This window comes from Anolis carolinensis, unplaced genomic scaffold, assembly GCF_035594765.1.
Source record: "Anolis carolinensis isolate JA03-04 unplaced genomic scaffold, rAnoCar3.1.pri scaffold_20, whole genome shotgun sequence".
NCBI classification, from domain to species: Eukaryota; Metazoa; Chordata; class Lepidosauria; order Squamata; family Dactyloidae; genus Anolis; species Anolis carolinensis.
In genome coordinates, this window is record NW_026943830.1 from 1,722,042 (window position 1) to 1,747,524 (window position 25,483).

A 25,483-nucleotide genomic window follows, 5' to 3' on the forward strand; every position below is an offset into this window, starting at 1 on the left:
TATTCCATGGTTTTTACCAGTTTTCATTTTGGCTCTCTTAAGCAGGATCAGAGAGTAGTCTTCCCATGACATTTCTTCCTTTCTGTAAGCATCCTGTCTGATCCTATTTAAACAGTGTTTGCTATCCATTTTGTAAATAGTCAGGCAGCATTCAGCTTTAAAGCAAAGGTGTGCAGCCAAATTGTGTTCCTTTGCCTTGTGAAGGTTTTCGTCCTTTTCTCCAGATTTCTTCCCTCCAGCCAATGACAACAGCATGTCATGGGTGGATTCAACTTCAGGAGACGAGTCTCGCAGCCACCATTAACTTTAAGCAATAGACGCTGGCAAGCAAAAACCCTAAATTTATAATTATTTATTTTCTGGTGTTGCAGCAATTGGGAAAAGTTACTTTATTCCAGTTTTGGTTACTTTACAAGCACTGCTTTTAATGCTTGTGAACAAAAAAAATGTTACCAGGCAAGAAAAAAAAGGGGGGGGAGACTGCTTTTGGGGGGGGGGGTCATTAGATTTTCTACCTTCATTTCTTCCTTTTTTCTGCAGTCATGATAAGCATTCCTTTATATTACGAAACCACCCTTTAAAGGGACAACTTATTTCTGTTCCTTGCAATAGTAGATTTTAATTTCCCTTTTGTTTCCCAGTCTTTCAGAATCAAAAGATTATGTACGTATTTTAACTTTTAAAAGCACATGAAAACCCTAACACTAACCCATCCCTTTACAAATGTATGAAAACACTGTTGAGTCTGTGCAAAGTTTGATCCAGATCCATTGTCAGCTGGGTTAACAAACCTGAGGAATTTTGGAAAAAGGTAATTAGAGAGGCCACACAAAAGTAAGTTACAGCTGGGTAAGATCATATCCAAGGAATTTAAGTCTCACAATTTTTAGTCCCTGCAAGACTTCCTATAATGAGAGAAAAGAGGAAAGGGGACAGGGCGAGGGACTGGCCATGAGAAACAGACGAAGCAGTCATGGAAGTGTGTGTGATGCCAGTAAACACACATTTTTATTTTATTTTTAAGATGGGTAGGATCAGGATGTAGTCATAGAGTCAGATTAACAAATGATTTACATACTAAACGAGATGACTACTCTGGCCACAATGGGATAAAATCCATAGTCCTTGCAGAAGTCAGCGGGTATGGTACCCAAACCAGATGGTAGCATGAGTTTTTGCATAGATTTCTGCAGGCTAAATGAAATTTCCAAGTTCAATGCCTCCACCATGCCTCGGATTAATGAGTTGTTGAGCAAACTGGAAAATGTGCAATATGTCACTTCCTTGGATTTAATGAAAAAGTATTGACTGATTCCTTTAATGAAGGAGTTGCGGGAAAAGGCAAGTTTTGCCACTCCAAGGGGACTGTAATATGTCACCTTCATGCCCTTTGGGTTGCATTGTGCAGCTGCATATATTGATGATATCCAAATTTTCAGGCCTTGATGGAAAGGTTCCCTGGTCCATTTCCAGAGGGATCTCAGGGCTCTTAAAAAGGCAGGTCTCACTGCTAATCCTAAGAAATGTAAAGTGGCACAAACTTTGTTGCCCTACTTGGATTGCATTGTAGATTACAGCTGCAGATTAAGATCAGTGCCAGAGAAAGGTGATCAAGTGGTCTGATGACCCAGTCCTTAAACTAAGAGCAAAGTACAGCAATTTGTGGGGTTGGTAGGATATTATAGAAAATTAATTCCTCATTTTGCCAGTTTAGCTGCCCCCTTAACTAGTTAGATTAAGAAGAGATGTCCAAAGAAAATCACATGGTGAGAATGAGAAAAGCAGGCATTTCAGGGTTTAAAGGAAAGGCTGTGTCAGCCTCTGGTATTCACCGCATCCAGTTATGCCCAACCATTTATTGTGCAGACCCAATGAAAAGGTACAGAGAAGCATCCCATCTTGTATCTAAACAAGTAAGTCCTAGGGAACAGCAATATTTGACAATTGAACAGGAGACACTGGCAGTGAAATGGGCCATACACACTCTCTGACACTATGGGATGCTCTCTTTCAGCTTGTCACACATCTTAACCTGTTGCAATAGTTGCATCTTAGACTCCAACACTGTGTGTTCACCATTTCTCACCACCATGGCAAGAATCATGCCAATGTGGATTATATTTTCTTGATCGGGTGAGCTGGCTGGAATGCAAGAAAGAGGTGGTCTTCAATTTGGGGAGGGGGGGCATGTAAAGATGGGGCTGCCCTTAAAAAAATCTACCCTTGCTTCAAAGGAGATACATGTGAGCTGAGGCTTGACAGACTTTGATCACAATCAGATATGAAATTGTGAGGGAGGTGTGTATAAAGAGTGGGGCCAGGGAGAGATTAAAAAGCCACACACAGAGAAGGGGAGTGTGGAGGAGGATGAGAAAGGACTGGAAGTTTCCCCCTAAATCTGTCTGTGACAAAGGTGAAATAAAAGAGCTGTTGTATCTTGGCAGGGAAGCCTGCCTGCTTTTGTTTATGGACTATTTGACAGAGTTTTATTGACCCAAACAGCCAAGGGGCTGATTTCAACATGCAAGTCGAAACTTTTGCTGTTCCTTTTCTAAGGGAAGAGGAGCAATCTGCAACACATGATTTTTCTGCTTCTTTTTTATGGTAAGGTATGTGTTGATTAGTAAGAGCTAGCGTTTAGTTTCTTATTCTGTTTCCTAATATTCAACGTATTGGGAGCTGATTTTAGAAACAGTCTAAAGAAGAGACAGGAGTTCATGGCTGGAAAAAAGCAACAGGATACAATGCAATCCCTGTATCTATTGGGGGGAGTTTTTCCTGAACTGGAAACTGTGAAAAATAGCAAACTCTATTGAACTGAATGACTTCCCCTGGAAGTTGTCATAGCAGCTCCCTGTAAGACGTCTAAGAATTTTCTAGATCTTCCAGGAGAATTCCATGGTAATTTCTAATAGAAGCATACCAAGGAATTTCTTGGAGAATGTAGAAAATTCCTAGAGATGACATATTTTGTCAGGTGTTGGTAGCTGGAACCGCAGGTACTGGTCCCGTGGGTGCAGGGTTCATGCTGTATATAAAAGCAAGGAGTTAAGGAGAATGAAATTCCAAAGAAAAGGAATTATAATTTGAGGAAGCCCCTATCGAAATAGTAGTTACTAGCTTTGTTGACAGGGTAAGGCAAAATGATCTCTCTGGTAATCTGTGTCAAATATCCTTGTCTGTTACCTTCTGAAGAAAAATATCTCAGGAGGTTACATTCAAAGTCCCTATTATATTAATCACTTCCAGAAGCATTTTGCTTTTTGAAAACTAAAAGTCTTCTTTTATACTTAATGTGTGGAGCAACAATTTTCTCCATCACCTGTGTTGCCTAAAAGCAGTGGAGTTAAGGCATCTATGTCTTGGAGAGCCAGAATTCACTACTGAGGACACCATGCATACCAACAGTAGGGTTTCCTGCCTGCAAGAGGGAGTACAAATTTTACATCAGTGAATCACGCCCTTTGGCCTTCCAGATATTTTGGATTTCTACTCTCCGATTCCTTTACCATTGGCTATGCTAAATGGAGCATTGAAGAATTAGTCCAAAATATCTGGAGAATCAAAAACCGAGAATAATTTTTCTAGAGTAAACAGTCAGACTTAAGTGGATGCATAGAATCACTTCTAGATGTTTACTACTTGGAAAAATCAGCAATGCTAGCTTGTTTAATTGCTCACCAGCACCAGTTTTCTAACCAACAAGGATTTCTTTGTGGTGATTGGTGACTCCTATGTCAGCAAGACAGTAAATCTCTCCAGTTTAAATCTAGGGTTTAAATGAGTTCTCCAAGGTGCTGAATCCTATACAGTACCTAAAACCTTGGACACTTCACTTAATACTCGCCTAAACTTGGAATAGATCTACCACCCAATTGACAAAAGGAGCCATGAACTGCGACTACTGCTATTTCCTATTTCCTTTTATCAAGATTTATTACAGCATTGCATGAAGAAAACTGTTGTTGCGCTGACAGTTATTTCATTGATTTGTTGCTGGGATATGTTTGCCTGATGAGATGAATGCTACAATCTGGGTGTTGTTAAGGCTGCAACCATGAGTTTGACAACCCAAAATAGGTTGAAATGCCAAGGGCAAGATTTCTTAATGTCATTGGTTCCCAGTCTTTGGGCCTTCAGGTGTTTTGGACTTCAATTCCCAGAAATCCCAGCCAACTTACCAGCTGTTAGGAATTGTGGGAGTTGAAGTCCAAAACACCTGGAGACCCAAAGCTTGGGAACGCCTGCTTCATGTCATGTAATAGCATTCCTAAAATCTCACCAGATGAAGAGGAATTGCATTAGAGGTTGGTCGATACCTAAATAACTCTACGTAGTGCATTGTTATGTATTTGTATTTTTCTGCAGCCAACAAATGACGACCGTGGTTGGGTCATTAGTCCTTTAGGGCCCAACCCTTGGTGGACAATGGTTGCGTCTATTATCCCAGCTTTGCTCTGCACCATACTGATATTTATGGACCAGCAGATTACTGCAGTTATTGTGAACAGGAAAGAGCATAAACTCAAGGTAATGACGAACTATGGCCAGAATAGGTTGCATTGCTTTTATTTTGGTAGCTATTATGTGAGAAGTAAAATCATGTTGCTCTCTGAAATGGCAGCTCATATCATGATGTAGTGTTCAATGTTTCAGATTGAAAACAGTGACTTGGATCCTGACTAAATAATGCTTTCATCCCATTGAAATGAACATGACAAATTAATGACTAATTTATGTTCCACTGATTTTAGTGTGGCTAATGTTTGGCTAAAAGCAGCAATTCTTTACCTCCTTACTTTTTGATAAATCCACTTAACTCATATTAAACGTATACATATTAAATATGTATAAGACTGTGCTGTATCAGACAAATTTTATATATCTGTGTGAAGGGGTAATGTGAGCTGGTTCTGTACATTCACACATTTCATAGCAAATATACAGCAAATCCCCCTTTTCCTGATTAATATATAATATATAATAGTGATATACAGAATATTCACAACTTCTCATTGGCATTTCAGTCAATTGAGATACATACTGAAATTGTATTTTCTTCACTGAAAGTGAAAAACCATAAACTGTGTTCATGGTTTTTGAATTTTAAAAAACTTTTCTGAGAAAGAATATTGTATTTTATATGAATAAAAACATTGCTTTGTGGAAATAGTATCTTTTGTGTTAACCAATCAATTTGTGCAAAGGAAACTTTCACAAAAACGTAGTGGAGAATGAAAAATCATTCTCCTGTATGCATAAAAACAGTTCTTAAACAGAGACAAAACTTTGGAAATGTTTCATTTTCATGTTTAGTTAGGAGCCATAGAATCATAGAACTGGAAGAGACCACATGGGCCATCCAGTCCAAATCCCTTCTGCCATGCAGGAAAAGCACAATCAAAGCACCCCTAACAGATGGCCATCCAGCCTGTTGAAAAGCCTCCAAAGAAGGAGCCTCCAGACTCCACCAGACTCCGAGGCAGAGAGTTTCACTGCTGGACAGCAGTTCTTCCTAATGTTCAGGTGGAATCACCTAACCTGTAATTTGAACCCAGTCCTCCACATCTTAGTCTCCAGGGCATCAGAAAATAAGCCTGCTTCTTTTTCCTTATGACATCCTTTCAGAATAAAAGAACAAAGATATACATCCCCAATAAACACACCATTGTCAATTTCTTGATAACATTGTATATGTTCTTCATCATATTCAAGAAATATGCTCTTGGTTGTTGTGTAGTTCGCCTTGCAATTATGACTAGGGTTTAAGCTGATAAAATCCCAGTACAGCTAATATGTATTGACGATATCCTAAACATAGGAATCAAAGAAAATATTACAGTACAAATTTCGATGGCTCTTTTGGTCTTTCCAACTCCATAATTTTATTAACTTTTATGATTATGATTCTAGAAGTTGCTGTCAGGAGAATGCGTGTCTGTGTCTGTACTAACAACACTTAGCCTTCCAAGTGTTAAGCCCTGACTTTTATGGTTTTTATTATTCATGGATTTGATTAAAATGTTCTCTCTAGACATCTTTAGATCAGTATGACTGTAGTCAACTTCATCTGGAGGTTAATAATATACTGATGTTAGGAAACCTAGAGACTTCTAGAGAGAACACCTATTTTTTTTTAACTGTAGGGCTTTCTATTTCCTCCCTTGTTGTTTCTCTGTTCTTTTTGGTATGTATATATTTCAAGTATACAAGGATAAGCACATGGGAAAAGGTGTGAATTCCAGAAACAATGGGAGACAAAGGGACAAAAAACAGGAAGAAAAAAAGGAACGCAGGTGCAGGTATACTCCTGTTTGATCTTTTTTAAAAAAAGCCAGATTATGACTCATCAGAGGACTGACAGCATAAGCGTGCATGTCCTTTGCATTCAAAGTGTTCCAAATTCAGTCTTTAGTATTTCCAAGAAGGACTACAAAATCTTCCTGCCTCCAGTCCCTGGAGAACTAAAGGCATTATGTGAAGCCATTATTGAACTAGTAGCCCAGCTCAGTATAATACTGCTTCTTTTTGTTTTGGTATTTGACTGAACATATTTTTTTTCTGTGCTTGACATTTTTGTCCACTGCAGATGCTGAAGGAATTATAGAGTATATTTTAAAAATCATAATTAAATATCAATACAGCAGCAAAGAAGCATAGATTTAATAAAAGTACAGAGCTGCAGTGGTACAGTGGGTTAAACTCTTGTGATGGCTGAAGTGCTGACCTGAGGGTTAGATTCCTGACCTGAAGGTTGCTAGTTCGAATCCGCGAGACAGGGTGAGCTCCCGTCTGTCAGCTCTAGCTCACGGAGACATGAGAGAAGCCTCTCAGCTATCGCATTTGGGCATCCCCTGGGCAATGTCTCTGTAGACGGCCAATTCTCTCACACCAGAAGTGACTTGCAGTATGTTCTCAAGTCGCTTCTGACACAATAAAAAAGCTACAGGCAATTAGCAAGAACAACAGCAAATTGCAGCATCAGAATATCTTTAACTAGGCAGATAAATCTATACAATGTGTTTAGGCGTGTTCATTCTTCTATACAGTCATTAAATCTACAGCAGTCTCCTCCAGTTTTCAGTCTGACAACTTTAAAAGGATCTAATCTTTGCCATTTTTGTTTTTTGAATTTTGAATGACTTCTTGTTTAGACTTAGTTACATAAAGTAAACATTCCCTGATAATGAATTATTCTCTCTGCAGAAAGGCTGTGGCTACCACTTGGACCTTCTCATGGTGGGCATCATGCTTGGTGTGTGTTCGGTCATGGGTTTGCCATGGTTTGTTGCTGCCACTGTCCTTTCTATCAGTCACGTGAACAGTCTCAAAGAGGAGTCTACCATTGCAGCTCCTGGGGAGCAACCCAAATTCCTGGGCATACGGGAACAGAGGGCAACTGGACTCTTGATCTTTGTACTAATGGGCCTCTCGGTTTTCATCACCAGTGTATTAAAGGTAAATCCAGAAAGAAACATACAAGACTTTCTGTATATATTTCAGATTTCAATATTAATGTCAAAAATACGCAGTACAATTTTACATAGGATTTGTGCTACAGTAGAACAGTAAAGACAAATATCATTTAAGTAAAATAAACATTAAATATTAAATAACAAAAAATAAGGTGTAAACACTAAACTAATATGAGAATCTGCTATTAGAACAAATCCAATGAAGTGGTTTAAAGCCAGTTTAAAAAAAGATTAGGACTAAGTACGTTCCAGTCTACTTGGAATACATGAAGCTCATTCCAGAAATGTGTTTAAGAACTGGTCCAAGAGTCCAGAAGAGCCTACATATATAAAGACTTATTCTTTTCTATTTTTCGTGCAGGTCTGTCAATACATGGATGGCATTAGGTTCAGGATACTGTTCCAAAAGTACACTGTTGTGTTGTGTAGTATTTGCCAATGGATTTTGGGGACCACAGTGTTAGAGGAAAAGCTGTGACTTAAAAAAATTATGCTAGTCTTATTCTCTTTAAAGCAATGTTCCCCAAATGATTAATACATTCTCTCCATTGTTAACCTTGGAGCTATAATATGGGATAAGCAGATAATCTGGGATCAGATCCTGGGATATAGGGCAATGTAAGTCCAGCCCAAAACTGACTTTGTGATTTAATATTTTATGAAGGGGTTTTAACAAATATGCTGTATAGTCCATTAATGTTTACGTCATGTTTGAGCTATCCCAAAACAACTGACTACCTGGGAGGAAGAAGACAGTGTCTGCATTCCCAATGGCCCCTTCTACACTGCCATATAATCTGAATTATCAAAGCAGAAAATCCACATTATCTGCTTTGAACTAGATTATATGAGTCTACACTGACATATAATCCAGTGCAAATCAGATAATCTGACATTTTATATGACAGTGTAGAAGGGGGCTAAGTGTGTGCATATGGTAAATGAGCTGGACTAGCAGGTGGATCTTCATTTTGACAGTCTGGCCATATCCTTCCCTGCATTTGAAGGGAGCAGGTTGACTTAGGACAGATCATATGGCAAACAATTCCCTGTGCTGATGAAAACATTCTTCTCCATTTGCAATGCTGCGTGAATAATGTCAAAGATTGAAACACATCCAATTATGGCTTGATCTATGTGGATCCACATTCAATTTTGTGCAATACTGAGAGAGTCTAAACTCTCCCAGTGGGTTTCTATAGTCAAGGGAGGAGCTCTGCTTCTCAGAATCCTAGGATGCATCTATGCTGTAGAATTTATGCAATTTGATACTATTTTAACTGCCATGACTCAGGGCTGTGGAGTCCTGAGAAATGTAGCTTGGCGGGGCACACACATTCTTTGGCAAAGAAGGCAAAATATCTTGTAGAACTGCAATTCCCAAATTATAAACCTTCTGTCTCTTGCCATGTTTATGCTTCCTCTTTTTCCAGTTTATACCCATGCCTGTTCTCTATGGAGTGTTCCTGTATATGGGTGCTTCTTCTCTGAGAGGAATTCAGGTATGTGTTTTCATGCATTGCAGCACAGGTTTTATAATCTCAAACAGATCAGAATAAATGAAAAGATTTGCTAGTTCTGTTCAAGTGTAAAGCCCAAACAAATTACGGTACACTAAAGGGTGGGTAGGAGCCCCGGTGGCGAAGTGTGTTAAAGCACTGAGCTGCTGAACTTGCAGACCGAAAGGTCCCAGGTTCAAATCCCGGGAGCGGAGTGAGCGCCTGCTGTTGCTCCAGCTTCTGCCAACCTAGCAGCTCGAAAACATGCCAATGTGAGTAGATCAATAGGTACCGCTCCGGCGGGAAGGTAACAACACTCCATGCAGTCATGTTGGCCACATGACCTTGGAGGTGTCTATGGACAACGCCGGCTCTTCGGCTTAGAAATGGAGATGAGCACCAACCCCAGAGTCGGTGGGTACTGCAAATTTCCCAGTCCTCCAAGGCAAATGCCCTGAGATACTGCAGTACAACCCTGGCTAGTTTTCTTAGAGACAGTCTTGGTAGGTAGGGACCCTGTCACAACTCAGGCCCCTTATCCACAGCCATATAATCCAGATTATCAAAGCGGATAATCCACACTATCTGCTTTGAACTACATTATATGAGTCTACACTGCCATATAATCTAGTTCAAATCAGATAATCTGGATTATGTATGGCAGTTTAGAAGCAGCCTGGTAGAGTTAAGAGGGCACTTAAGAAACAGGGTTCCTCTCCCTTTAATGGTTGTGTGGAGAACTGCAGAACCCAGACCATCTTAAAATTAGAGAAAGGTGTGAAATATATATTTTCAGCATCTTGGATCAGCTAAGGTAAATAGTAGGCTTGATCGATCCACGAAAAATTTGATTCTAAACTCGATTCAAAACTAGAGGGGGGCAGCTTTTAGTTTCTGATGGTATTTCCGAATTTGGCCCCCCAAAAAATTCGAAATTAACGAAAATTCGTTATTTTCTAAATTAATTCGTTAATGGCGGACGCGCATGCGCAATTCCCAAAAACAGCACAGAGGGAGAGGACTTTACAGGACTCTCCCACCCTCATTTTTTGAGTGATCTTCTTCCAACTTGGTACAGTGGTAGAACACATTTAACACTGATAGCTCACCAAAATTTGGAATGTTTCCCTTATCCTCTGATTTTTGGCGAATTTTCATAGCTTTTATAATAAACCATTTTTTAATAATTGCAGAAATCTGTTCCTGGTTTGAAAGTCTTATTTCCTGTTAAATTGGGTTGTCTTTACTGTGAAAGTCATTGTTCTACTTCAGAAACTTTGTTTTTGTGGCTGAAACTTTGTTAAATTGGTGTGTGTGTGATATATACTGTGTATATAGTCCCTGCATAATGTGTGTGTGTGTGTGTGTGTGTGTGTATATAGGTAAAGGTAAAGGTATCCCTTGACGTTAAGTTCAGTCATGTCTGACTCTGGGGGTTGGTGCTCATCTCCATTTCTAAGCCCAAGAGCCAGTGTTGTCCATAGACACCTCCAAGGTCATGTGGCCGGCATGACTACATGGAGTGCCATTACCTTCCCGCCAGAGCGGTACCTATTGATCTACTCACATTGGCATGTTTTCAAGCTGCTAGGTTGGCAGAAGCTGGAGCTAACAGCGGGCACTCACTCTGCTCCCGGGATTTGAACCTGGGACCTTTCGGTCTGCAAGTTCAGCAGCTCAGTGCTTTAACACACTTTGCCATCGGGGCTCATGTATATATAATATACATACACATACACACAATGTGGAGAATATGTGGAAAGGTAGATAGATAAGTTGGGAGCCACAGCGAAGGCACCTTCCTGGGAGCAAGGTCTAATAATAATAATAATAATAATAATAATAATAATAATAATAATAATAATAAATCCCTTACAATATCCAAGATGGCTCACTGCTACAGAATCTTGGGAGGTTTAGTTTGATATGGTACCATTATTGGCAGAGAAAGCTAAGCTGTAGGAGTTGAAATCTAATCATTTATCCTCCCTATAGAATCAATTTTATATGCATTTTTAGCTACAGAAAAGCTAAAATCAGGACAGTAAAAGAACAACACCCAGAAAATGGGAATTCCAGACAGGAAACAATCAGGGCCAGCTAATACCTCCCAACAAAGGATTCCCCCAGGTAGGAAGCAGCCAGGCTTTGAAGCTGCAAGGCTATTCAATGCTAATCAAGGTGACCAATTGCAACATTCACACTTGCCTCCCACAGACAAGAGTTCTTTCTCCCACCCTGGACCTTCCACAGATATATAAACCCCACTTGCCTAGCTTCGCACAGACGTCAAAACCTCTGAGTATCAGGCCTGAGCTGAGGCGAGGCGGCGGCGGCGGCCATTTTCCCCCTCCGTCTTCCTCCTCCTCCTCGGCCTCCTTCCCCCTCGCCCCCTCCCATTGGCTGAGCCCGTGACGCCCCTTTTGCTGAGGGGCAAAAGGAAAGGGCCTGAATGGTAGGAGTTTGGGTGATTTGCAAAAGCTTTTTTTTCCTAACGAAAAAAACGACGACATAACGAAAAACGGCCTCTCGCGATTCGAAACCGCGATATCCAGACGTGTGGACAACCAATGCTTCAAAATTGCTTCAAAACAAACGAAAATAACGAATTAATAACGGTTAACGGGGAAAACGAATTATTTGAGCAAGCCTAGTAAATAGAATACAGTGGTTAACTTACAGCAAAGTGCCAGTTGCCCTTCCCCTTGGGGTGACTTCTAGAAGCCCTGCTCCAAGCCCCAGAATTCCTGTTCCCAGCCTTTCCCAGAAGCCCCAACTCTCAGCACTTGGACTGCTGCCCTCCAAGGCCATTCTCGGAAACTCCAAGCGTCCCAGCCTTCTTGTTGCCTTTCCCAGCCTTGTAATTGCTGCCCTCCATGGCCTTCCTTGATCACCTTATCAATTTTCCCAGGGGCCCCAACCTGTGGACCACGGGGCCTTTGCCACTATGTGGCCTTTCTCAGGGTCCCAATTTCCCAGGCCCTGTGGCCTCTTATCTCCTATAGCCTTTCCCTGAGGATCCCTGCCTCTTTGGCTTTTCTCAGAAGACGTAATCCCCAGTGACCTTTTCTAGTGGCCATAGCTTTCTCAGGCCCTGAGACCCCTGATCCCAATCCTCTGTAAATGTTCCAACAAGTCCCAACCCCCTTTTGTTCCTTTTCTCTAATATATTCCTTTCCCAAAAAGTATGTTCTCTTCTCTCATTGATTCTTCCCAGTTCTTTGATCGCTTGAAGCTCATTGGAATGCCAACCAAACACCAACCGGATTTTATCTACCTGCGGCATGTTCCCTTGAGGAAAGTGCACCTCTTCACAGCAATCCAGTTGATTTGCCTTATCCTTCTCTGGGTCATCAAGGCCTCCCCTGCTGCTGTTATCTTTCCTATGATGGTAAGAATGCTGAATGTGGACAGCTCATAGCTATCCTGTGGACATGTACATTTCCAGATCATATGAAATAAATACAATAATAATAGCTATTTAACAGTACATGATTATTCCAGTGACTTTTCTAAGGGCATGGAGTTATGGTCTTATGGTCTTATGGCCGTTCTGCCCTAACATATTTAATTATTTTCACAGAGCCTAAAAACATTACTTTTCTTGGATCACAAAACAAAACATTCTGTGAATTTCGGCCCAAAAAACAATATTTTCAATATCTGCATGCTTCACATAAGCCAAGGGGCAGAGTGGATGGCGAGCAGATATTGTATGCTAGAAGGCACTTTTCTCTAAGGAGGGAAAGATGGAGGGCTCCCTTTTTTCTACCGTTTGGGCAAAAGAAGGGTAATGGGGTGGGAGTTTCTCCTTCTCACCACCTTCATTCTGGCCCACTAATAGAAGTTGCTTTTCTTGCTCTAAGTTTTAGTCTGCGTTCTCATCTTTTTCCCTCACTTGTATTCCTTTCCCTATTGATACGCATGTAGACATTTTAAAATCAGAAAAACAATACCTCCCATCCATTGCAACTTTTCAAATAAACAAATTCACTCCTTCACTTTGGCCCCTTCTACACTGCCATATAAAATCCAGATTATCTGCTTTGAACTGGATTATATTAATTCTCACTGCAATATAATTATATTGCAGTGTGAATTCATATAATCCAGTTCAAAGCAGATAATGTGGATTATCTGCATTGAAAATCTGGATTATAAGGCAGTGTAGAAGGGGCTTCTAACTCTTTCCTAAGTAAGTTCCCTTTATGTTTTTATTAAAAGGAGAGGGATGTGTTTGTTTGTTACATACTCCTAAGTTTTGCCCTTGACTTATCTGCAGGTCAAATCAAAAGCCATAATTTTGGCCAGAAAACCTGCCCTGGACTTATACATGAGTATATATACATTGTTTTTACTTTCTTTTCCTTCTCTATTTGCAGAAATGTAATTAGCATTCCTTGTCCTCTTTCCCTTTCCTGTTGTTTTCAGTAGTGATGCTGTAAATAGACAGTTAGAAAGTAAACTAACTAATCTTGCTCTGTAAAAATAGCACCCAGCAGAAAGTGAATGAAGCCTCCCGGGAGAAAAGAGTGAAGAGAATAGCAATTTATTTTCCATCTAAAGCTCAATATATCTCCATCACCTTCATTTGTGTATTGTGTCTTCTAGCTAATTCTCTTTTCACAGTGTAGGCTCTTCCCACCCACCCCCTTCTTCTCATTTCTCTTCCCGCTGCAACAAGATTTTGGCTCTAGTCTTTGTCCGGAAGGTCATGGATTTTTGCTTTACCAAGCGGGAGCTCAGCTGGCTTGATGACCTCATGCCAGAGAGCAAGAAGAAAAGACTGGACGATGAAAAAACGGCTGCTGAAGAAGAGGTAAGTAAATACTTCCTAAATGTACAGATCAATCTTTCAAAATTTTTGTGTTATGTAGCAGAATTAAGCACCAAGATCTGCTTGCACAATTTTATCAGACAAATCCTCTGCCATCACATTCCCAGGACTTGGCTTTTAAAAAATTAAACCCCCCTTCATCCTTTTGCAATAAAGTTTCTAGTTTTCCACCTTTAATATCACTCTCATATGGTTCTCCTCATTTTTTCTTGTTGCTCATTTAAAAGTCGCTAATTGTTCTCCTCCCTTGATCTATACCAGTGGTTCTCAAGCTGTGGGTCCTCAGATGTTTTGGCCTTCAACTCCCAGAAACTGGCTGGTATTTCTGGGAGTTGTAGGTCAAAACACCTGGGGATCCACCTGCTCTATGCAGTATCCATAGGCTTTTCATGCACAATTAGGAATCCAGCCAGAGGCAATGTTCTCAGTTGGGCAGAGAGAAAATGAAAGCATATATACATAGATAGGGCCCCTGGTGGTGGTGCAGTGTGTTAAAGCGCTGATCTGCTGAACTTGCAGACCGAAAGGTCCCAGGTTCAAATCCCGGGAGCGGAATGAGCGCCTGCTGTTAGCCCCAGCTCCTGCCAACCTAGCAGTTCGAAAACATGCAAATGTGAGTAGATCAATAGGTACTGTTCTGGTGGGAAGGTAACAGCACTCCATGCAGTCATGCCGGCCACAAGACCTTGGAGGTGTCTGCGGACAACGCCAGCTCTTTGGCTTAGAGATGGAGATAATCACCAACCCCCAGAGTCGGTCACAACTGGACTTAATGTCAGGGGAAAACCTTTACCTTTACTATACACAGATACTCTTCTCTTTCAGAAGAATACCTGAAGACTGGGGGTGCATCTACTCTGTTGGATTAATGTAGTTTGGCTATTATTATTATTATTATTATTATTATTAATACCTGCTTTATCTCTCCCGAAGAAGACTCAAGGCGGCTTATATTAAAAGTATGATCACATAACTTAAAATATACAAATATGCAGACATTAAAAGAGAATTAAACATAACAGGATTAAAAAAATCTCAGTTAAAATACATTAAAGCTAAAAACCACAGCACCCCCTGAACTGCTCTTAAAAACCTTCATCTTGAAAAACCTGTGTAAAAAGATTTTAGCTTGCCACCAGAAGGACAGCAGGGAGGGGGCCATTCTGGCTTCCTTGGGAAAAAGGGAGTCCCAGAGTCGAAGGAAGGGCAGCCACCGAGAAGGAAGGCCTGCCCTCTCGTTCCCACCAACCGGACTTGAGATGGAGGTGGGACTGAGAAAAAGGCCTCTCCTGAAGATCTATGGGCCCAGTAGGTTCGTACAAGGGGATGCAGTCAGCCAAATAGCCTGAACCTGAACTTTCTAGGGCTTTCAAGGTCATAACCAGCACTTTGAATTGTGCCTGGAAACAGACTGGCAGCCGGTGGAGCTGCTGCAAGGGGGAGATTTGCGCTCACTGCAGCCAACCCTACCGGGTTGGGGGGGGGGGGGGGGGACTGGCTGCAGCTCTTTGGACCAGCTGAAGTTTTCAAACACTCCTCAGAGTCAGCCCCCTGTAGAGCACGTTACAATAATCCAGGCGTGCTATTACTAAGGCATGTATCACCGTGGCCAGATCTGGCTTCTCAAGGAAGGGGCACAGTTGGCACACAAATTTTAATTGTGCAAAGGCGCTCCTGGCCACTGCTGATACTTGCGTCTTCAGGTTCAATGTCGAGTCCAGGAGGACCCCCAAACTGTGGGCCTGTGTCTTCAGAGGGAATACGACCCCATCCAGCATGGGGGACCAAACAGAAACCCAAGGAACCCCATAAGGCAACGGCCAGGGGTTTGAACAGGAGTCTCCCAGTACCACCTTCTGGGTATGGCCCTCCAGGAAGGATCGGAGCCACTGTAAACAGTGCCTCCCAGTCCCATCCCAGTGAGACCACCCAAAAGGATATCATGGTCAATGGTATTGAAAGCCATTGAGAGATCCAGGAGAACCCACAGGGACAACACTCCCCTTGTCTAGCTCTCTGCATAGGTCATCCACCAATGCAACCAAAACTGTGTCTGTTCCATAGCCAGGCCTGAAACCAGACTGGAATGAATCCAGGTACTGTGTTTCATCCAGAAATCCCTGGAGTTGAGAGGCCACCACATGCTCCAAGATCTTGCTCAAAAACGCTAGGTTGGACACTGGCCGATAGTTGTCCATTATGGAAGGATTCAGAGATTATTATTTTTTGAATGTGGGTCTCACAGCTGCCTCCTTAAGGCAAGTTGGAATTCTGCCTTGTTCCAAGAAGTCATTGACCACCACCTTCATCAGCTCTGCCAGTCCCCCTCTGTCCTGTTTGATTAGCCAGGAAGGACAAGGATCTAGAATACATGTGGTAGCTCTCACCTCTCCAAGGATTCTGTCCACATCCTCAGACTGCACAAATTGAAGGTATCCAGATACACTGGATAAACAGGAACCAGAGTTACATCCATTGGATCTGTATCAATAATCACATCCAAGTCAGAACTGAACTGAGCAACTTTATCTGCCAAATGCCAAGCAAATTCTTCACAGCGGGCTGCTGAATGGTCAGGGATTTCTCCTTGACCAGTATGTAGTAGCACTCTAACACTCGAAACAGCTCAGCTGGACAGTTCCTTGCAGATACAATGGTAGCAGGAAGGAACGATTTCTCTGCTGCGTCCATTGCCATAGAGTAGGTTTTCGCAGGTGCTTTTGTCTAGCCCATGCTTGGTCAGATTGGCTTTGAGTTCTCTGTCAATGTTGCTTTAGTCTCCATCTCACTTGCTTCATCACCACCAACTCCTTGGAAAACCAAGAGGTTGGTTTGACTCTGATCCATGAGAAGGGACTTTGAGTAGCAATTGTGCCCACCGCCGTGGCCATTTCCCCATTCCAGAAGTCAGCCAGACCTTCAACAGAATTGACTTCCAAGGCAACAGAAGAACCCCCAAGAGCCATCAGGAATCCATCTGGATCTGTAAACCTCCTGGGGCGGACCTTAATCGGTCTCCCACCCCTGCGGAGGTTTGGAGTCTCAGCAGGTCTAAACCTGATCAGATAGTGATCGGTCCATGAGAACGGAAGTGTGTCAAATTCCTCCACACCACCATAACCCCATCCTGCACAGAAAACAAGGTCCAAAGTGTGTCTTGCAACATGGGTAGGACCAGATACCACCTGGGACAGACCATGGTTGTCACAACACTGCCTTGGCTTAATGCTGTGAAATCCTGGGACCTGAGACCTCACAAAACTATAACACCCATGATTCAATAGTACTGAACCATAGCAATTAAAGTGCTGTCAAACTGCATTAGTTCTTACTTACTTAGGTGATCCCTCGTAGTTCGAGGATGATGGTCCTCCATTTCTTGGAAGACGCCTGTGCGTGATTTTTTTTAATGTGTGGAGGTTGGTGCACATCCGGTCAACACACAGTCTTCACAGAGTGAGGTCCCAGCAGTGATGTGATTAACACAACGAGAGTGGCTTCTCAGTCTGTTGCAGCCTTCTTCTGCCTTCACCGCCGTTGTAACATGTACCATGTTATCCTCCGCCTGCTCTGCTGTTGAGGTCTTTGGGATTGTTCTTGGTCTGGAGTGGCCACAGGGTTCTTGGTCCCTGCGGCCACTCCTGGGAGTGTGTGACTCCTGTGGTTGTGCCCGCAGGTTCATTGGAACACGCAAGCCCCCTCACCACGTCAAGGTGACAATCCATCGAGGGAGAGCATCAGTTCTACAGTGTAGGTAACCTCTGAGAGCACGAACAGTGTCCCTTGCTCAAGACAGTGTTCATATATTGTCCATCCTAAGTGGAATGCTGCCCCCTTGTGGAAAAAGCTGAAATAATTACAATCAAATTTGCTTGCCTGCAATTGCGCCCCCCCCCCCCCAAAAGAGTATTACAGTGTGTTTGTGTGTGTGTGTGGGAAATAATGCTCGGCTGCTCACTGGAGAGAAGGATATTAGAGGCAAAGATGAAGTACTTTGGCCACATCATGAGAAGACAGGAAAGCTTGGAGAAGACAGTGATGCTGGGGAAAATGGAAGGAAAAAAGAAGAGGGGCCGACCAAGGGCAAGATGGATGGATGTTATCCTTGAAGTGACTGGCTTGACCTTGAAGGAGCTGGGGGTGGCCACAACCTGACAGAGAGCTCTGATGTGGGCTGGTCCATGAGATCATGAAGAGTCGGAAGCGACTGAACGAATAAACAACAATTGTGTGTGTGCATGCAGACGTGCATCTCTATGTGTGTATTCATTCAAGATGCCTATCGACTTATGGCACTCCATGAATTTCATAAGATTTTCTTAGGCCAGGAATATTCAGAGAGAGTTTTGCCGCTTCCGTCTTCTGAAGTATAGCTTAAAATGTTAAACTGGATATTCCCAGGACAAACAACACAAATGCATCGTTTAAGTCAGGGGTCCTCAAACTTTTTAAGCCGAGGGCCGGTCCACAATCCTTCAGACTGTTGAGGGGCCGGATTATCATTTGAAAAAAATACAAACAAATTCCGATGCATACTGCATTTGTCTTATTTGTAGTGCAAAAACAACAACAACAATGAAAGAACAATACAATATTTAAAAATAAAAACAATTTTAACCAACATATATTTATCAGGATTTCAATGGGAAGTGTGGTCCTGCTTCTGGCCAATGAGATAGTCAAGTTAATTAGGGTTGTTGTTGTTGTTGTTGTTGTTGTTGTGTGCCTTCAAGTCATTTCAGATTTTGGGTGAGCCTAAGTCTAAAATTTATTTATTATTTATTTACTGCATTTATTTACTACATTTGTATCACACCGTTCTCACCCCAAAGGGGACTCAGAGTGGCTTACAAATTATATGTACATACAATATATTATATTATTAGCATAGCACAATATTTGCATTATATAGAATCATAGAATCATAGAATAGTAGAGTTGGAAGAGACCTCAAGGGCCATCTAGTCCAACCCCCCGCTAAGAAGCAGGAAATCGCATTCAAAGCACCCCCGACAGATGGCCATCCAGCCTCTGCTTAAAAGCCTCCAAAGAAGGAGCCTCCACCACGGCCCGGGGGAGAGAGTTCCACTGCCGAACAGCCCTCACAGTGAGGAAGTTCTTCCTGATGTTCAGGTGGAATCTCCTTTCCTGTAGTTTGAAGCCATTGTTCCGTGTCCTAGTCTGCAGGGCAGCAGAAAATAAGCTTGCTCCCTCCTCCCTATGACTTCCCCTCACATATTTGTACATGGCTATCATGTCTCCTCTCAGCCTTCTCTTCTGCAGGCTAAACATGCCCAGCTCTTTAAGCCTCTCCTCATAGGGCTTGTTCTCCAGACCCTTAATCATTTTAGTTGCCCTCCTCTGGACGCTTTCCAGCTTGTCAGCATCTCCCTTCATCTGCGGTGCCCAAAACTGGACACAGTATTCCAGGTGTGGTCTGACCAAGGCAGAATAGAGGGGGAGCATGACTTCCCTGGATCTAGACGTTATTCCCCTATTGATGCAGGCCAAAATCCCATTGGCTTTTTTAGCTGCCGCATCACATTGTAGGCTCATGTTTAACTTGTTGTCCACGAGGACTCCAAGATCTTTTTCGCACACACTGCTGTCAAGCCAGGCGTCCCCCATTCTGTATCTTTGATTTCCATTTTTTCTGCCGAAGTGAAGTATCTTGCATTTGTCCCTGTTGAACTTCATTTTTTTTAGTTTCGGCCCATCTCTCTAGTCTGTCAAGATCGTTTTGAATTCTGCTCCTGTCTTCTGGAGTGTTAGCTATCCCTCCGAGTTTGGTGTCATCTGCAAACTTGATGATCGTGCCTTCTAACCCTTCGTCTAAGTCGTTAATAAAGATGTTGAACAGAACCGGGCCCAGGACGGAGCCCTGCGGCACTCCACTTGTCACTTCTTTCCATGATGAAGACGACGCATTGGTGAGCACCCTTTGGGTTCGTTCACTTAGCCAATTACAGATCCACCTAACCGTAGTTTTGTCTAGCCCACATTTTACTAGTTTGTTTGCCAGAAGGTCGTGGGGGACTTTGTCGAAGGCCTTACTGAAATCTAGATATGCTACATCCACGGCATTCCCTGTATCGACCCAACTCGTAACTCTATCGAAAAAAGAGATCAGATTAGTCTGGCATGACTTGTTTTTGGTAAATCCGTGTTGACTATTAGCAATGACCGCATTTGTTTCTAAGTGTTTGCAGACCACTTCCTTAATGATCTTTTCCAGAATCTTGCCTGGTATTGATGTGAGGCTGACCGGACGGTAATTGTTTGGGTCGTTCTTTTTTCCCTTCTTGAAGATAGGGACCACATTCGCCCTCCTCCAATCTGCTGGGACTTCTCCTGTTCTCCAAGAACTCTCGAAGATGATTGCCAGTGGTTCTGAAATAACTTCCGCTAGTTCCTTCAATACTCTTGGATGTAGCTGATCTGGCCCTGGGGACTTGAATTCGTTTAGAGTGGCCAGGTGTTCCTGGACAACTTGTTTCCCTATTTGGGGTTGGATTTCCCCCAATCCTTCGTCCATTCCATGTTGCTGAGGTTGAAGATGGCTTTCTTTTTGTGAGAAGACCGAGGCAAAGAAGGCATTAAGCAGTTCTGCCTTTTCCCTATCCCCTGTCACCATCACCCCATCTACTCCTTGCAGTGGCCCTATCGCCTCCTTTTTCTTCCTTTTTCTACCAACATAAGCAAAAAAACCTTTTTTGTTGTTTTTTATGTCCCTGGCAAGCCTGAGCTCATTTTGCGCTTTAGCCTTGCGAACCTTTTCCCTACAGGAGTTGGCTATACGTTTGAATTCTTCTTTGGTGATTTCTCCCCTTTTCCACTTCTTGTGCATATTACAATATATTACTATATTGAACTATACTACTATACTGTAATATTATTAGTAACATTATATGTAATATAGAATATATAATTAATATTATTAGATGGTATTATTATTAGTGTTATATTGTATTACATTATAATATTATTATCAACATTATATGTATATACAATATATTATATTATAAAACTGAGGGCGGGGGCCAGGTAAATGACCTCGGAGGGCCGCATCCGGCCCCCGGGCCTTAGTTTGGGGACCCCTGGTTTAAGTTGTGCAATTGCTATGATCGCCATTAATGTAATCAACGAGTAGATCACACAGGTAGAGAAAATTCCATCTGTATCTGATTTTGATATTTGATTCATCACACAATGAATAAGAGTAATATCCAGTGTTCATATATCCATTATTTAAAAACATCAAGAGTAAAAATAGTAAGCCTAACGTTCATTCTTGTATTTTTCTTATTTATGGAAGTAGTGAAATATGCCTTGAGTGTGTAGCAAATGCTCATTATATCTATTGCAGACACAAGTGTGAATATCTGATAGGTTTCGACTAGAAAAATCACATCCAAAGATTTATAAAATTGCATGTATGACCATTAGCATTACCTCAGACACCAAATCCTTGCTTATATTATATTCAAAAATGTGATTTCGAGCAAAACACAGTGATTGTCTCTTTTCCAGGAACTAAGATATAGATCTTGCAAAAAAAAAAAAAAAGCCATATTCAACATTATCCCATTTGTTACCAATCCACTATTTTTGGTTCCATGGTTCATATATTAATAAAGAGAACAGTGTATTACTTTGCTGTATCTAAGAAAGGACTTATGATATGTTATATAGAATGCTGGGCAGATGACAGAAGATAACCAACATACTGTAATTGAAATACCAGTGATGAAAAACGGTTATCCAACTACATCAGGCAGTGAAGGATCTACAACACAGAGTATTTCACCAAATAAAATCAGGTAAAAAAAAATCCATGAGAAGGTATCGCTTGGGAAAGTATCGGTTTTATTTTTCTTTGTTTCTATTGTGCCTTTCCTCCATTGAGTTTAATGTGATATACATCAATGCTACTCAAAATGGTGGTCCCTAGACTAGTGGCACTTTTTAGATACTATCTCCCAATCTCTGGCATGTTTCCAGGGGGGAAAAGAAACAATTATATTCAATGGGCACAAATTTAATACAAGCATATCGGAAAATAATGATTGATAGTCCCCCACATCTGCTAGCAGGAGTTCAAACTGAGGCTAGATCTACACTGCCATATAATCCATATTATCAAAGCAGATAATCCACATTATCTGATTTGAACTGGATTATATGAGTCCACACTGCCATATAATGCAGTTCAACGCAGATAATCTGAATTTTATATGGTAGTGTAGAAGGGGCCTCAGGAAGGGACTAGCCTAAGGTCACTCCATGAATTTTATTGTGGTCTGAAATCTGAATCTTCCAAACCGCAGCCCAAATTATAACCTATAGACCAGTGGTTCTCAACCTGTGGGTCCCCAGATGTTTTGACCTTCAACTTCCAGAAATCCAAACAGCTGGTAAACTGGGATTTCTGGGAGTTGGAGGCGAAAACACCTGGGAACACACAGGTTGAGAACCACTGCTCTAGACCCCATTGGGTCTCTGGAATATTTCTTTTGCAGTTAAGTGCTGTTGTAATTTTTGGTGGCTCTCAAGCTTCTGCAGGTATTATATTTCCCTTTGATAATGTATACTGACTTTATTTCATTTAAATATTATTTGATAATATTCATAAAAGTATCAAATAACCATTGTTATGTGTTTAATAAAACCAAAGGTCCAGTAACAACAACAACAGTGACAGTAATGGTATCATTATTTATCTAGTACCATTAGTGTACTTCACATAATAAAACAACAGAAGGGAGATAGCTCTGCCAGAAGCATGCAGTGTAACTTCTGTTGCCCCATTTGTCACAATCTTACCAACAGCGTCAACACCTCATTTCCTTTCCCTCGTTTCCATCTTGAGGTTTCTCAGCCAGAATTTCAGTCCCTTCCTTCATCATTCCTGTCTCCACCTTTCAACCAAGAAGTGCCTTGTTTAGATTTGAAATTCATCACTCTTTGTTTTCAGTCCTTTTCCATGAGTCCAGTAGTGTTAGTCCTTCAGTGGGTGTTTTCTGCTCTGGCAGAAAAGAAATCCCCCACCATTAGAAAATAGACATTTGTGTCCTGAAAAGTTGCTGTGTTTGGAAATAACTTTATTTAATCAGGATGGTCATGTGAGAATTAGTCTCCAAGTAGAAAATGACAAGATCATATCTGAAAAGTTGATCATTGGATAAGATTTTCTGAGAATTGAAAGTGCACTTGATTGAAACGGCATCTCTTAGCCTAATATTTTGAGAGAAAACTAGACTAGCTCTCTGGCAGAATGGAGGGAATAGATATACTATTTATTGAGCACAGTTTTAAAGCATCCATCCTTGGAAGTACGGTATATAGTGCAGGTTATATAGGATGGACCCATTTCAGTGACAAGCAGTTTTTTGAGTATAGTTGTTACTTGCATCTATCCCATCCATCCTATCATTTATCTGTCTGTCCATACATCTAACTTTCCTTCCTTCCTTCCTTCTTTTCATCCAATCAATCAATTTCTACCCCACCTCCCAAATCACAGAGCAAATAACAAGAGCATCCAAAAACCCCAGCAGTGGAACAAATAGTCACTGAAATAATCCATATTTAAAGTGGCTTCTCTGTGTAGTCTGAGAACACAGAAATACTGAACCACTCTAACAGCCTTCTTGTCTGACTACACAGAGAAGCCAATGAAATCCACGAGTTCAGTGAACAGTTTCATGTGAACAGTTTCAACAGAAAGGAGGAAACCATGAAAACAAAAACAAAAAATCTGGGCTACCACTATTAAAAAAAACTCTAAAATCAAAACAGTAAATAAAGAACAACACTCAGAAAAACAGGGGAATTCCAGACAGGAAAAATCAGGGCCAGCTAACACCTCCCAATAAAGGATTCACCTAAGCAAGAAGCAGCCAGGCTTTGAAGGTACAAGGCTATTCAATTCTAATCAAGCTGGTTAATTGCAACATTCACAGTTGCCTCCAACAGACAAGAGTATTTTCCCACCCTGGACATTCCACAGATCTATAAACTCCACTTGCCTAGTTTCCAACACCTCACAATATCTGAGGATATCTACCATAGATGTGGATTAGTAACATCAGGAGAGAATGCTTCTGGAACATGATCAAACAGGTCAGAAAACTCAGCAACCCAATACAGGTTTTTCCCAGGCCTACCTCTCAGTGTTGAGCATTTCAAACTCTACGTGCATTTGTGTTGAGCCCTGTATCATGTCACCACTTGATTTGTTGAGTGATGGGAAAACAAAGAGTCCTTCCCCATAGAATTGTGAGAATGGACCAGCATGTACAGAGAGAGGTGTATTTGCATCCCAAGTCATTTAGGCCTTCAGAGGACAGCACTCATTAGATGTAGCATTTGGGGGCTTGCATGGCAGTGGAGCAGAAAATTGCCCTGGGTTTCATAACTCAGATTTTAAAACAGTGGTTCTCAACCTGGGGTCTCCAGATGATTTTGGCTTACAATTCCCAAAAACCCCATCCAGTTTATCAGCTCTTAGAATTTCTGGGGAGTTGAAGGCCAAAAACATCTGGTGACCAAGATTGAGAACCACTGCTTTAAAAGAACTATCCAGAGTGCTGAATGCTAACCTCAAAATAGACTCAACAGTTTAGACCAAGCCTGCACAGCTTGTGCCCTCCAGATGCTTTGGATTTTAGCTCCCAGATTCCAGACCATTGAACAAGCTGTCTATGACTTCTGGAAGTTGGCATCCCAAACATTTGCAGAGCTACAGATTATGCACGCCTGGTTTAAATGGCTATATTAAAATTCAAACTAGGGGTGCATTTACACTATGGACTTACTCCAATTTGACACCACTTTAACTGCCTTGGCTCAATGCGATGGAATTCTGAAAGCTGTAGTTTGACAAGATATTTCATCTTTTCTGTCAAAGAGTGTTGGTGCATTACCAAATTATAACTCTTATGATTCCATAGTTTGGCCCTGAGTGTCACTTGGTAGAAAATCTACAAAACCTTATGCATATTGTCAGTGTTCATTATCCTATAATCTAATTTCTAACTAAGATGTTAATTGCAGACCTGATCCTGCTGACATCAACATATCTGATGAAATGCCTAAAACAACAGTGTGGAAAGCCCTCAGCATGAACACTGAAAAGCTCTGATTCCAAAAGGAAAAAGGTATGACAATCCACAATTGCAGAACAGGGAGGCACAAGCCTATGTTCTCCTATGCAACTCTCCCTGTCCAGTCATCAAGAACTAAACCATGGGGAAATAAAAAAAATTTAAAACAGCATGCATAAGATTGTGTGCTTCTGCATCCATGTGGTTGTGCCATGCATCTAACAGATGTACATAATGAGGTGTATGTATGTGTGTGTGTGTGTCTGTCTGTCTATATGTCTGTCTACAAAAACTCCTATGCTTTCTACAGTCTGTTGCATTTCCATCTGCTGCTTGCAAAGGGAAAAAGCTGTCATTAGGTAACAGCAAGAGACTCAGTGATCTGTTGTATTTTGCATTCCAGTTCCCCGGAGGACAGGATCAGAATCCAAAATGACCTGAACAGATTAGAGAGCTTGGTCAAAACTAACATAATGAATTTCCAGAGGGAGACCTGTGTGGTACTACACTTTGGCACTAAAAAACGAAATGCACAGATATAGGATGGGTGGTACCTGGCTTGAAAAC

At 41.5% G+C, this 25,483-nt stretch overlaps 1 protein-coding gene across 4 annotated transcripts in view; it reads left to right on the forward strand.

Moving 5' to 3' along the window:
* Positions 1–25,483, forward strand: part of slc4a8 (solute carrier family 4 member 8) — a 129,098-nt gene that overhangs the window by 94,017 nt on the left and 9,598 nt on the right. For all 4 annotated transcript variants that reach the window (XM_062966430.1, XM_062966433.1, XM_062966432.1 and 1 more), the window contains 7 exons: positions 4,369–4,530; positions 7,207–7,458; positions 8,909–8,977; positions 12,192–12,365; positions 13,659–13,793; positions 21,504–21,631; positions 24,867–24,970. In XM_062966430.1, the coding sequence (XP_062822500.1) occupies positions 4,369–4,530; positions 7,207–7,458; positions 8,909–8,977; positions 12,192–12,365; positions 13,659–13,793; positions 21,504–21,631; positions 24,867–24,954 (1,008 nt within the window). In that variant the 3' untranslated portion in view covers positions 24,955–24,970. The remainder of the gene's footprint in view (positions 1–4,368; positions 4,531–7,206; positions 7,459–8,908; positions 8,978–12,191; positions 12,366–13,658; positions 13,794–21,503; positions 21,632–24,866; positions 24,971–25,483) is intronic.